The following is a 13,202-nucleotide window of genomic DNA, read 5'->3' as shown; positions in this document are numbered from 1 at the left end:
TTATCACTTCTCTCATTATGCCCAGCATGGCTCCTTGGGAGAGTTTCGACCAGGTCTTCTCATTTAATAAGAAATATTCATATGAACCCAAGGTTCTTGACCAGATTTTATCCAGCCGGCAGGCGTTGGACCAGCTCTTTGCCGATCGACTCTTGGGACTCCTCGGCATCCAAGGAGGTATTGTGATTTGTAGCTCTGCTCTTGAAGCCTCATGCTAATCAATCACTTCTCTGTTAGTGACCAAGATCTACCCGCCAAAGTCCAATCCAGATCTCCGAACACTGTTCAACCACATCGTTTCTTCAGAACTCGATATCCATCACAAACAATCCTTGATCTATTACATCCTCAAGGATTGTCGCGCTGCGCCAGAAGCTTCGTCTCAGTTTGCGCAACAATGCCACCTCCCAGAAAAGTATCGTTTCTTCATTGAAGGTCTTTGGCATTTGGATCGACTCGATTTTAGGGTGAGTTGTGAACGATCTTTTAAGACGGCCATCTTCTGACAATTACATGATATAATAGCGAGCGGTAGAATTCCTTGCTGAACCCTCACTCATTCCTACTTTCCCGGATGAGATCCTCTACGTTCTTACCCTCACAAAGCTTCCCAAGCATGATGATAGCCTCGCAATCGCATACTACCTCACCGCGGCTCCTCCTCTTGCAAGCGCAACGATCCGCAAAGCTTTCTTCGATACACTCGCCCGCTCCAACGTTACCGAGGCATTCTACTTCACGCGCAAGTACGATGAAACTCTCCGTCAGAGCTTTTTCGAGCAGTTGGTCGAGTTTGTTCACAGGGCCACCCCTGGCCAAACCAGAAGCAGGCGTGCGATGGAACTCGTCGGTCTTCCGCTTGACGAGGATGAGGAGCAGTGGTTTGAGCATGTTCTGCTGCAGGGCAATGCCAGTACCCTTCCTGGAGCTAAGGATACGGTGATGATGCGACGCCTTGCAACTGGGCGAACTGGGGAACTGGCCCCGGAGCTCGAATCCTTGGGTGGCAAAAAGGTCGATGGGTTGAATTGGGATGACCTTCGGGGGAGCATACGACACACGTAGATGATATACCCAACCAGTGATCCGTACTGGATTCAATGTTTATTGATTACTAAAAATTGAAATAGCAATCAGAGTTAATGGTTTTAATGGTTTTCAATGGTTTTCAATGGCGTTCTAAAAATATTCTGTTATTCTGTCAACTTCCGGTACCAATATATATAACGCTTTGTCGATACGAATTTGCATCCGCTTTGTAGGCTGAACTAGGTAAATGAACTTATATTTCGTAGATCCCTTTAATCTCATCTCGAGGCAAAGGGTAAAGCGATAAAAATTCAATTTCATACTCTCAAATATCAAAGCTAGCTATACAAGAGTGCTGGGATTGCCCTTTGCAGACGTTCCGATAAGATACGGACCAATTCCGAAAAGTCCCAACCACAGGAGTTTCTCTCTTCGCGACAACCAACCTTGTTCTTGCTTTTCTCTCAAGTTGCTTGATCATATATCGAAGGACACGTATTCACTTGAGAAAAGTCGGGATCCAGGCCTTCCAACGTTGCTTTGAAGGCAGTTGAGCAAACACCAGCGCAAAGATGGTGGTATGCACCTTTTTTCAGCAAGGTCGCTGCAAGTTCGGAGGTATGAATATTTCGAGTATAAAGAAATCAAGTCGCTAATGTATTTTCAGATCGCTGCAAGTTCGAGCACCCTGGCAAACCTACTGCTGGCCCATCGGGGAATCGATTCGGTGCTTTATCCGGAGGGTTTGGAGGTACGTCAATTGAATTGTTTTGATTCAGCGTTACTCAATCTGGAGAGCCCATTAATCGGAAATCTATTGTATTGTGAGATTAAATGTTCGATCTCTATGTTCACCTGTGCCCCCCAATATCTTTCTCCTGCTTTCTACCCATCCTACTCCAACCCATCCTACTTCGAGTCTCGAGGTGCATGAGATATTTCCCTGCAAAACTATGATCTACCCTATGAATCATCTGCCCTTTCGGGCTAGCCTTCTTTCAAAGCCTAACGGCAAGTTTACCACAGGTCAAAATCAGACTCTACAAGGACCGGAGTAAGTCACTTCCCCAGCGCCTTAAGTTGATCCAGAACTGATAAAAAGGCAGCCCGGCAGTTAAGGCAAGCGAAATCAAGTCAGACTTGACCGCAGGCCAGGGCCGCCCGGAATGGATCTTCTCCGCATATGCACCCCACAAAGATGTTGCGCGCCAGCTGTTCGGCGGTGCTCACCGCGAGCGGAGCATGGAAGAGATGCGCCTCCGCCATTATGAATTAGCAGCAGCCGGCAACCTGAACCAGGCAGTCCAAGAAGCCTCGGCTCTATGGCAAGAGTGCGTGCAACAGATGGAGATATCACTGAATGACCTGAATGGTGCCGTCAAATATGTCAATGATGGCAGGAATGAACACCCCAATCGAATCGACATCATCAAGGGGAACACTCAGGCTAGTATGAACCAAGCTCCAGCGCCATTTGGCCAACCCTCTCCATTTGGCCAGCAAAATGTCGCCCCGACACCAAACACCGGTCCTGCGCCTGGAGCGTTTGGCGCCCCTTCCTCGACCTTTGGCCAGTCTTCAGGACTTGGTCAGTCAGGTGGATTCGGTAGGGCTTCAGCACCAGCGCAGCCGGCTGGCATGGGCCAGTCTACGGCCTTTGGACAGACATCTGCCTTGGGTGGTTCCGCCTTCGGTCAAACCTCCACACTGGGAGGGCAGTCAGCCTTTAACAAAACACCTTTCGGCCAGCCAGCCCAGCCAGGAGTTAATCCAAACCCCTTCGGCAAGCCGATCGCTCCGGGAGGTGCCGCCCCATTCGGCGCTCCGTCTGTCGCTTCTCCCTTCACTCAAGTGGCTCAGAACCAGCCTGCCGCTGGTGGGTTTGGCCAGGTCGCCGGGCAACCTGCCCCGTCGCCATTTGGCCAGCCAGCTGTCAACCCGAGCCCATTCGGCCAGCCATCAGCCACGGCAGGCGCTGCCCCATTCGGTCAGCCATCAGTTCCGGCAGGCGCCGCTCCATTCGGCCAACCCTCAGCCCCAGCAGGCGCCGCTCCATTCGGCCAGCCCTCAGCCCCGGCAGGTGCCGCCCCATTCGGTGCTCCACCTACCGCTTCTCCTTTCGCCCAAGTATCTCAGAACCAGCCTGCTGCCGGTGGGTTTGGCCAGAGTGCTGTACAACCTGCCCCGTCTCCCTTCGGCCAGCCTGCAGTCCAAGGTGTGCCGGTGCAGAATGCCAACGCCGGGCCGCGGGCATACATCAAAATCGACAATCCACAAGACCTCAACCCACTTCCACAACTGGAGGGTGAAACTCGACATAACCCATCCACCAAACAACTAGTGATGTGGAAGGGCCGGCCCGTCAAGTATATCAACGACCACCCCTGCTACCTTCACCCACAAGACAACAAAACCTTTGTCCGAGTTCACTTCCCTAACGGGCCACCTGATCCAGCTAGCTTGAAAGACGCACATGCAAAGCCCGAGGAATACACACCAGAGGTCGCTGAGGCATATCAATTTTTCCTCCAAAATGGCTACTTCAAGGACGGCAACATTCCTGCAGTACCTCCTAAGCAGGAGTGGCTGAGTTTCGACTTTTAGCCCCCGAAGCTGAGAGCATTCATTTGTCTTTGTCTTCAGCTTTTTGTTTGTTATTTTACTACGCGTCTCATGGGTTGAGATGACGTGCATCTATTTTTTATCTATCACAAGCAATATGTTCCCGGCGGGTAGAACATGGGGAATGGCGCTTAGGAGCTCAACAATACTCAATTTATGAATGTAGCAAGTGCAAGTGCTTTATTTTCACTGTTAATATGAACCAAATTACGGTCTGTAGACCACTACCAATTCTCTTTGTGTTTCAAGATGTTTCCATTTTTTATTTTAGATATTTCAGGTCCGAACGGGATCCCCCGCAGCGCGTAACAAGACATGCGGGCCAGGACTGACTCCAAAGTCGCGCTGTGCACTCCAAATTGGCCAATCCACGATCCCTCCCTGCGGCAAGCCCAGCCTAGCGCATTTATGCGGCAATGGTGACCTCAACCTCAACACCGGCCTCGATGTTGATGATGATCTGCTTGACGGTCTCGGTGGGGGCGAGGAGACTAAGATAGAATGTCAGCAACTGCATCTGCTAGGTGCCATGGCGATAGTGCCACAACTCAATAGCTGGGAAAAACTTACTCGATGAGACGCTTGTGGATGCGCATCTCGAACTTGTCCCAGGTCTTGGAACCCTCACCGTTGGGGGTCTTACGGGTGGAGATCTGGAGGGTCTTGGTGGGAAGACGGACGGGACCCTTGACCTGGAGGGACTTGGAGCGAGCACGGTCGATCAGCTCCTGGCAGACCTTCTCGAGGGAGGCAACCTTGCGGGAGGTGAGGGTGATGCGGATCTTGTGGACCTTCTGTAGAGCAGACAAGAGGTAATTAGTACTAAGCTTGTATTGACCAGGTCCAATGACACATTGCACACGGCGACAGTGACAGCGAGGTGCAACAGCGATGTGCGACAGTGACCATTGGATCAGGGACAACGTACAGGGCCCTCGCCGAAATCCTTCTCGGGCTTCTGGAAAGACATCTTGAATTTGAATGGACTGAAACGGGTTAGTAATTCGATTCGGGGATTTCAAGAGTAGAAAAAAGGGGGCGCGCACAATTTAAAAGGCGATTGCCGTCAAGACCTGAACTACTAGGCTCGGTAAAGTGATGATGGCTGTTGAAGTGATGTGGATCGAGAATTCCATATCCAAAAAGTTCAGTGCGAAATTCTTGGCGCTTCGGTTATCACACGCTAAACCCCTTTAGGTCCCCTTTCAGTAATTGCTTATGTCATCACTCAAAGAGGACATGAGACCGCCAAGTGATGGCATTTGAGATGAGAATCATGAGCTGACAGGTGGTTGCGTGTTTTTCCTTTTGTTCTTGCTTCTTTCTCTTTTGAGATTCTTTCCATATTCCCAATCACAACCATCTTAGTTCCAATGGCGGAGTTCCCGCCGCTGGCTCCAGTGCCCTCCCCCGCAGTGCGGAGGACAATCCCATCAAATGACTGGGAAGCTTGTCTAGATGCATGGATGGCCCTGTTGGGGATCCGCCTGAATGTGTCGGATCAACAGTTTAAGGTTGCAGCCCCCGAGGATGTATCAATGCCCCCATTCCTGGGATCTTATTATCAATACACGGCTGCGGGAGATTCTAGTCTACAAAGTGGACCTAAAGCTCGACAACTTCGGAAGCTCTGCTTCCTGGCGACAAGAAGATATATACTGGATCTCTCCAACCCACCAGACGGAACTCTGGACTGGAGACTTATCGGCAATCTATCTTGCTGTTACCCTTCAAGCGCGGCCTTGAAGACGTCATTATCAAGTGCCTGGGATCTGCACCGTGACAAGATCACTTCCAGTATCGAGAGAGCAAAAGCTGTTGTTATCAAGAACATCTCTTCGGCCAACTCATCCTCAAACCCCGAAGTCATTTCTGACATCCGCCGTCTGACCATCCTTGCTTCAGTGCTGCCAGCATGTGGCCAGGAGCTCATGGCGGGCTCCGACTTCCTGGATACGATAGCGGAAGCGTACCAGTCAAAAGGTGCCGGGGAGGAGTTTCGTAAGATTCTTGTTGCTAACATCTACGTCGGACTCGTGTCCTTACTGAAAGAGCCTGTCAATTTGTCTTCGTTATTGGATCAGCTGTTCAGCCTCAAAGCCACTGCTCGAGTCGGAGCACCGAAAATGAGAAAGGAACCAACTCTACTATCTGATCTCATCTGCAGCTCAGACTTGCTTATTCGGCTAGAGAAGTATCTGAGCATTCACCCCCAGAAACGGGGGCAAGACCTCCTTGCCAGCTTGCGAACGTATCAGGTGGAATCGAAGTCGCTACACCATCGGTATCAAAAGCGCAAGAAAGTGGATAAGGGAAAAGCAGTTTCCTCGGATCCGATTGTCTCGGGAGAACTTCACGCACACAAGATGTCACTAGTCACTCAAGTACAAGACCTCTTCCCCGATCTTGGTTCAGCCTTTGTTGTACGGCTACTGGACTTCTACAACGACAACCCCGAGACTATTGTCGCCCACCTTCTCGATGACTCACTTCCTATGGAACTCCAGTCACTAGATCGATCCGAGCAACTGCCTGCCCCAGCAGAGCCTCACCATAGCCATCTCGCACCCCAGCCAACACCACCCTCCATGCCATCACCTAAATTCGCCCCACTCCCTGCCCGCAAGAATATCTTCGACGAAGACGTGGACATCGCCGAACTAAGCCGCTCCGGCGAAAAGAAAGGCAAACTACACTTCGGCCGTGCCGACGCAGACCAAACAGCCGACACACTCCTCTCAGACCACAGCAAACACGCCGCAAACAAAGCAGCAATCCTATCCGCCCTAGCAACCTTCGACTCAGACGACGATGAGCGTGATGACACCTACGACACAGCCGATGTAGGCGGCGCCATTGACGGAGCCACAGGTGGCGCAGACGGCGAAGCTGAAGCAGCTCAGCGCGAACGCCGGGCTGCTGATATGGAAACAGTCCTTTTCCGAACATACAAGTCCAATCCAGGACTCTTTGCCCGCGACTCAGCGACCCGCCGCTCTCAGCCGCGCGCGTCGTTGAAGCGCGAGACTGAAATGACCGACGAAGCTATTGAGGGCTGGGCTGTCATGCTAACGCGTGATCCCAGGCGTCTCGCTAAACTTGAAGCCCGGCTGGCTATGGACGCTGGCGGGTCGACTGGTGCTGGGTCACTTAACCAGCCTGAGTTACGTCCTACGTCTTACAGGAGGCCACAGCCTCGTGAAGATGGGGATGGTTCTGACGAGGGCGAGTCCACTGGTCCTGCTGGTTCGCGGGGTGGCAGAGGAGGCGGCGGACGTGGTGGACGAGGGCGGGGCGGCGGCGGTCGAGGCCGTGGAGGCCGTGGTGGTGGTCCTCCACCTGGCGGCTCGGGGCAGCCGGATACTCCCGCGTCGAGACAGAGGAAGGAAGAGAACAAGAGTAGTCAGGCAAATCACAACCGACGACAACAACGCGCGAAGAAGATGGCGCGTGGCGGTGGGTTGCCTGGCTAAGCATACAAAGGGATCACGTTGGTTACATATGGATGCAATGCGGCATAAGAGCATTTGTCACTTTGTTTCTATCTGGTTATGATCATGGATGTAATTTACATAAAAATCTGTTCGGCTTGTACAACAAGAGCCACGACGCATTGAAACAGAAATTATTCAGTTGATTCATTAATATACCTCGGCGCATACAAAATACGGTATAGGCAATCGTGATAACATGTTTACACAAGGGAAGTCGTACTTGGCCAGCAAGGAACTGACAATTCGTATCAGTGGTGATCTGAGAAGACTCCGCCCTCGGAAATGGACTTGCGGCACTCCTCCATGAGGCGGACCTGTTTCGCGACTTCACTAAGGTGGCTGATAACCTCCTTGTTACCATCGTAGAAGGTGAAAATGGCATATGGGATACCAGTATCGCGGCAGAACTCTATAACGAACTTCTGCGTACGACGCAGGTTGTGGCGCGGGATCCGTGGGTAGAGATGGTGAATGGCCTGGAATTGCAAGCCACCGTGGAAGAAATCCAGCCACGTAGGGCAGTCGACGTCCATAGTAGTACGGAGCATCTTTTGCGCGAAGGACTCACCAACACCTAGGTCGGCGGTCGACATAGCGAAGTGGGATAATGTGATTTGAACATGTAGTGGGGAGGAGACAATGTGTGAGACGAGGAGGAAGATGATACGGCTGCTTGCATCAGGGATCGTCTTGTACATAACGCCGTAGCCAAACCAGGCCCAGAAAAAGACCTGTCCGACAAGCTCAAACCAAACATGCCACCAAGCGGGACCCCTTTTAGGAGCTTGGCCCTTTAGCAGATACTCCCAGCTCAAGGCGTAAAGATTGAACCGAGCCAGCATCATAATAGGGTAGTAAGAGTAATTTTGGAATTTGAGTAAAAACCGAGCTGGAGCGTCGAAGGTCATGATTCGATCGTAATAGGTACTCCTGAGACTCGTGAGGAAGCGATGCGAGACAGCGAAGAATGGTATATGCTCGATATCCGGGTCATGTTCTGGCTCATTGGTCACGATGTGGTGGACGTTGTGGCTTCGTTTCCACCACCCAAGACTTAAACCTCCGAGATAGTCTGCAATGAGCATTCCAATGACAGTATCCACATGGAAATTGTGTGTAATGCCCATATGACCAGCATCATGGGCGGTAAAAACAAGCTGATGCCAGAAACAGCCTAGGAAAAATGCCGAGGTCGCCCACCATCCCATGCGGAGGAACATATATGAAAGACCTGCAAAAAGTGTGTATCGACAGCATTCGACGAAGTAACAAGAGTAGTTACAGTCGTAAAGTCCCTCGGCCTTGATACGCTCGTGCAGTGCGCGATATTTTCGTTTGATCTCTTCCTGACTTGCGGTATCCAAGGAAGGATACTTGGCAGTGTCGAAGATAATTTCCTCCCGTGTTCTCGCATCCAAGAAGGCAGGCTTGGCTGTGGTTTGGTCGGTCAAAGTGGTTCCGGTCGATTTCCGTTGACGAACTGTAGATTTCGAGTCGACGGCATCGAATATCGGCGAGGGAGGAATTGAGCCTTCTTGACTGGAGCTACCAGAGCTTTCTTGAGTTGTGGAATCCTCATCACTCAAGCATGTGTCTTCGGTGTAGGCACGGAACTTGCCGCCCTGGATTGGGGGTAGGAAGTTGATCCATGTTCCTTCAATTCGTCCGATCTGGTACGAGCGCATGCGCTGGCGGGCATCTTCGGAGTGTAGACTGTATGAGATGGGGTTCAATTAGACTGATCAGAGGTTGTGATGTTTGCCCTTCCAGAACATACGCGTTGATCTCATCTGTCGCATCCCTTCCCACCATGTGCTTGATTGGCTTCTCTCCTCCGGGGTGGTATTTAATAAATGCGTCTACCTTTAGGACACGATCCTGGTAGATTATGACATGTTTGCCCTCCGCAATGAGGCCTTCAATATATCGTCGAGTCAAGAGGGTATCCTTCCGGGACGGTCGGAACGCGGTCTTCTCCATGGTATGAGGTGCGGTGAAAGGGTGTGTGTAAGATCCGATAACAACAATGACGTGTTTACAATGACATTGCTAGTCGAACTAACTCACAATATGCTGGAAGATGCACAATGCAAATAAACAAAAGGAATGAGGTTAAAAGGCAGAAACGTTGCAAGGGCTATGGGGCGGAAGTGGATAACAGCGGGACCGATCAGCCCATGTGATTGTCCTTTCACACCTACTCAGGTACCTTCAGGCACATACATTTAACTCGATGGCAGTGAGTCTGAAATCTATGGTCTTTAATTGTATTGGTCTAACTGTTCTATAGCAATCACTTTCCTCCTTGACTGAGCAATGGCTCCATTGGGACCAGGTATGATTCATGTTTCGTCTCGTGGCATGACCCCGCTGATTCAGATATATAGGATCCTACAACTCGCGCAGAAATAGAACAATTGCGGGACTCCAATGCCACCGAGGAGCTGGAAAAGCGCCTTCGGAATCGTACGTACTTTTTAATGCCTTTGTCAGTGCGTATCTAATCTGTGTATAGGTATTGAGTTTGGAACAGCTGGTCTGCGAGGCTGCATGGCGGCAGGGTTCTCCTGCATGAACTCTTTGATAGTCATACAAGCCTCACAGGGGCTAGCCAAGTTCATTCGAGACAAACGTCCTGAGATTGCTTCGAATGGTGTGGTCATTGGACATGATGCGCGTCACAATTCTGCGAAATTCGCCGCACTCGCTGCCAACGCTTTCATCGCGCAACGTATTCCCGTTTGGTTCTTCAATGAGGAAGGACCAACACCGATGGTGGCATTTGGTGTAATTCATTTTGGTGCTGCTGCAGGTATTATGGTGACGGCGAGCCACGTAGGTCTTCCCTAAACCCACTTTTTAAAGATGTATTGCTAATCGGCTCGAAGAACCCACCCCAGGACAATGGTATGTCACTCATTTCTGATGTTGTAAAGTGATTGCTAATTTTTTCATAGGCTACAAAGTGTAAGAATTCTGGATCTATATTAGGGAGACAGCTAACAAGATCTGCCTCATAGCTACTCGAGCAATGGTGCCCAGATCAACCGACCCGAGGACGGAGAAATAGCACAGTCAATTCAAGAAAACCTTGAGCCATGGCCGACAGCATGGGCGGAATTACAACCAGGCGAATTCCTGCGTGCGGACTCTTACCAGAAATTGCTGCCCCACTACAGCAGCCAAGTCGCAGAGTTCATGGTATGTTGTGGTGTATTCTTTAAGGTAATCAATCTAACGAGCCTATCCTAGAGAACTACGGTGACGGATTGGCAACCCCCGAGACCATTCGTTTATACACCTCTACACGGCGTGGGAGGTCTGGTTCTCCCAACTCTTTGCCACTCACTCGGAATCAACAACTTTGTATCCGTTGCTGCCCAGGAAAAGCCCGATCCTGACTTCCCCACTGTGAAGTTCCCCAACCCGGAAGAGGCTGGTGCTTTGGATCTTGCTATCGAGACTGCCGACCAAGAAGGAAAGACCTTGATCATCGCAAATGACCCCGATGCGGACCGCTTTGCCGTAGCTGAGAAAGTGGAGTAAGTCTTACGTTCCGACTGCCGTGGATTGACCTTGACTCATGTGCTTCCCAGTGGGAAATGGCATACTTTGACTGGAAACCACGTTGGTGTCCTTTTAGCATCCCATCTATTGGATTCCTACGATGCCAGCAAAGATTGGTCCCACGTCGCGGTGTTGACTACAACGGTGTCAAGTGGGATGCTCGGAAAGATGGCAGCTGCAAAGGGAATACACTTCGAGGAGACTTTAACTGGGTTCAAGTGGATGGCTAATGTTGCCCGGGACCTAGAGAAAAAGGGAAAGACAATTCCTTTTGCATACGAAGAGGCACTGGGATACATGTTCCCATCTGTGTGCTATGATAAAGATGGTATCACGGCAGCTGCAGTCTTTCTTGCAGCGGAGGCGAAATGGAGAGCCCAGGGATTGACGGCATATGCTAAGCTGCAGCAACTGTTCGGTGAATTCGGCCACCACGAGACCTTGAATAACTACTTCCGATCGCCCAATCCGCAGCTTACCTCAACATTGTTCCAGGGTATTCGAGGCAGCTCAGGCCTCGCGAATATGCAGTTTGGTCGCTTCAAGATTTTGCGATGGAGAGATTTGACCGAAGGCTATGACTCCAGCACCCCTGATAACAAGCCAGACCTACCTGAAGATCCAACAAGCCAGATGCTTACGCTGTGGTTGGATGGTGGTGTCCGCTTCACATTCCGAGGTTCTGGGACAGAGCCCAAGGTCAAGTGTACGTTTTCGCGCTCTCTTTCAAGCGAATCAGTCACTGACAGGTTAATACAGTTTATATCGAGAGTTGTGGAGACTCTCGCGAAGACGCCGTTAAAGCAGTCTGCGATGCATTCCTCACTATTCGGGAAGAATGGGTACAGCGCTTTACACCTTCGATGACATACAGCAAGCAGCTTTCCACATCCTCTGGTAATATTTTGAACGTTGAATGAAAACGTTAATTGGATCAAGGCAGCAAACCTGTGTCTAAAGTAGCTGCACCACCCGTTATTGAAATCTAACATATTATATCTGACAAAGGCGTCTTGTAGAAATTGTGCATTTCATGGTATACTACAGTTTGGATGTAATTATCTTCGGTTTCTTGGCTACAATACCAAGAATCTTGGGGGTAATCCAAAAATAGACATCCAAGGAGATACCCAAAAAGACATTGTGATATGACAATATTGATTATCTTTAATATGATATCCCCAATATCTCGAGCAAAACCGTTAAATAGAAAAGTCGACTTCAGATTTAAGCATTTTTCTGCCACCAAGCTCTAAAACCGACGAGAAGGGTTAAAGACATGCAACTATGTACCAAAAAGACCTAAACAGGATTACCCAAAACACTACCGGATGCCAAGGCATGGATTTCCGTTAGGGCAACCTTAAATTCAATAAGCTCACAGTGTTAAGCCTCTTTAAGACTATATCTATCCGCTTCCACTTTTGTGTTGAAACTCACATCACTTTACTTTCATATAGCTCTTACAATTCCTACCCTTACAACTTTCAAAATATCACTTAACAGTTGCTTTTGATACGTCTCATATTTCTAGCACCCTAATTTTGGGCTTAAATACTCTCGCTGCCATTATGGAGAGTCTCCAGCACTTCTGTGCGTTATTCTTCTCATGTGCCCGTGGAAGAGACCAGGTTCCTAATCTTGAACCTGTTCGTATTATATCTCCCCATCTCATATCTCCCCATCTCGACGTTCCCAGACCGAATACTCTAAGCGGCCTCGTTGTTGAGTTACTACTATCAATAGCAGATTTTCTCCCACCCGATGATATCCACTGTCTTTCGCTTTGCAACCATCGACTTTTCGCAACATTTGAGAGTTGGAGAAACCGCGAAAAACTTGAGAACAAAAGTCGTTTATCCTTCCTGAGTCGGCTCGAATCCAATAATCCAAAATACTTCATGTGTTATGTCTGCTGTGTTCTCCACAATTATGATTGTGGCTCAAAGAGCTTTGGATTATCAGTGCCGGCCTTTCAACAAATGTCGCGGTCCCAACTCCCTTGTGCGCGAACAAGAGACTGGAAGTTTATTCCTGAATTAGCTATGCGTATGTATAGTAGTAACTACTACACACATATTAACTTTAGCTTCCTTCATCTTCATCTTGCAATGCGGAAGTACAGGTACGGTACTCGATACGGTGTTGACGCATCTGCACTATCTTTCACCGAAGTTACTGTCTATATTAAATCGACTGTTTTACATTCTATGGAGGCACAAATATGTCGCGACTTCGGAATGCCTGTGTTATGCTTACGGATCCATAATGTCAGTGATGCGCTCAAGAGCCAGTCTGCTAGTGTCTGACGAGGATGCACAAGCTCCTCATCAAATCTTCCGAATTTGCGCGCACATAGGAAAAGGTGAACTACTGGCTTCGATTAAGGATTTGTCAAGGCTTATTGTGCAAGGCAAACACAATCAATGTTCCGGATGACATGCGAAAAATGCAATACCGAATACGAGCTTGAGCTGCATGAATACGGCA

General features: G+C 49.6%; 6 protein-coding genes across 6 annotated transcripts; 4 read left to right on the top strand and 2 right to left on the bottom strand.

Moving 5' to 3' along the window:
- Positions 1-17: 17 nt before the first annotated feature.
- Positions 18-1,065, top strand: N7517_004479 (ELYS family protein; the record flags this gene model as incomplete). The annotated part of the gene is made up of 3 exons (XM_056722209.1): positions 18-177; positions 238-467; positions 526-1,065. The coding sequence occupies 3 exons, from the start codon at positions 18-20 to the stop codon at positions 1,063-1,065; spliced, it is 930 nt and encodes a 309-aa protein (XP_056578459.1).
- Positions 1,066-1,601: 536 nt separating this feature from the next.
- Positions 1,602-3,633, top strand: N7517_004478 (FG-nucleoporin nup42; the record flags this gene model as incomplete). Its single annotated transcript, XM_056722208.1, has 4 exons — positions 1,602-1,647; positions 1,697-1,780; positions 2,056-2,083; positions 2,136-3,633. The coding sequence occupies 4 exons, from the start codon at positions 1,602-1,604 to the stop codon at positions 3,631-3,633; spliced, it is 1,656 nt and encodes a 551-aa protein (XP_056578458.1).
- Positions 3,634-3,965: 332 nt separating this feature from the next.
- On the bottom strand, positions 3,966-4,782 carry S10a (40S ribosomal protein uS10). Its single transcript, XM_056722207.1, has 4 exons — positions 4,698-4,782; positions 4,580-4,637; positions 4,222-4,445; positions 3,966-4,142 (listed from the first exon to the last, which is right to left on the bottom strand). The coding sequence occupies exons 2-4, from the start codon at positions 4,619-4,621 to the stop codon at positions 4,058-4,060; spliced, it is 351 nt and encodes a 116-aa protein (XP_056578457.1). The 5' UTR covers positions 4,622-4,637; positions 4,698-4,782; the 3' UTR covers positions 3,966-4,057.
- A 242-nt stretch (positions 4,783-5,024) lies between these two features.
- On the top strand, positions 5,025-7,124 carry N7517_004476 (ASCC2 family CUE domain-containing protein; the record flags this gene model as incomplete). Its single annotated transcript, XM_056722206.1, has 1 exon — positions 5,025-7,124. The coding sequence occupies one exon, from the start codon at positions 5,025-5,027 to the stop codon at positions 7,122-7,124; it is 2,100 nt and encodes a 699-aa protein (XP_056578456.1).
- A 269-nt stretch (positions 7,125-7,393) lies between these two features.
- Positions 7,394-9,125, bottom strand: N7517_004475 (fatty acid desaturase; the record flags this gene model as incomplete). Its single annotated transcript, XM_056722205.1, has 2 exons — positions 7,394-8,858; positions 8,923-9,125. The coding sequence occupies 2 exons, from the start codon at positions 9,123-9,125 to the stop codon at positions 7,394-7,396; spliced, it is 1,668 nt and encodes a 555-aa protein (XP_056578455.1).
- Positions 9,126-9,232: 107 nt separating this feature from the next.
- Positions 9,233-11,632, top strand: N7517_004474 (phosphoribomutase PRM15; the record flags this gene model as incomplete). Its single annotated transcript, XM_056722204.1, has 10 exons — positions 9,233-9,324; positions 9,351-9,384; positions 9,436-9,480; positions 9,533-9,611; positions 9,661-9,980; positions 10,034-10,080; positions 10,166-10,346; positions 10,398-10,687; positions 10,742-11,418; positions 11,472-11,632. 10 exons carry the CDS (start codon positions 9,233-9,235, stop codon positions 11,630-11,632), a joined length of 1,926 nt encoding a protein of 641 aa, XP_056578454.1.
- Between the last annotated feature and the right edge of the window lie 1,570 nt (positions 11,633-13,202).

Source organism: Penicillium concentricum (assembly GCF_028827145.1).
Source record: "Penicillium concentricum strain IBT 3081 chromosome Unknown utg000002l_segment0_segment0, whole genome shotgun sequence".
In the NCBI taxonomy this organism is placed as follows: Eukaryota; Fungi; Ascomycota; class Eurotiomycetes; order Eurotiales; family Aspergillaceae; genus Penicillium; species Penicillium concentricum.
Note: the sequence above shows the minus strand (reverse complement) of the source record. Positions and strands in the feature narration are given on the sequence as shown.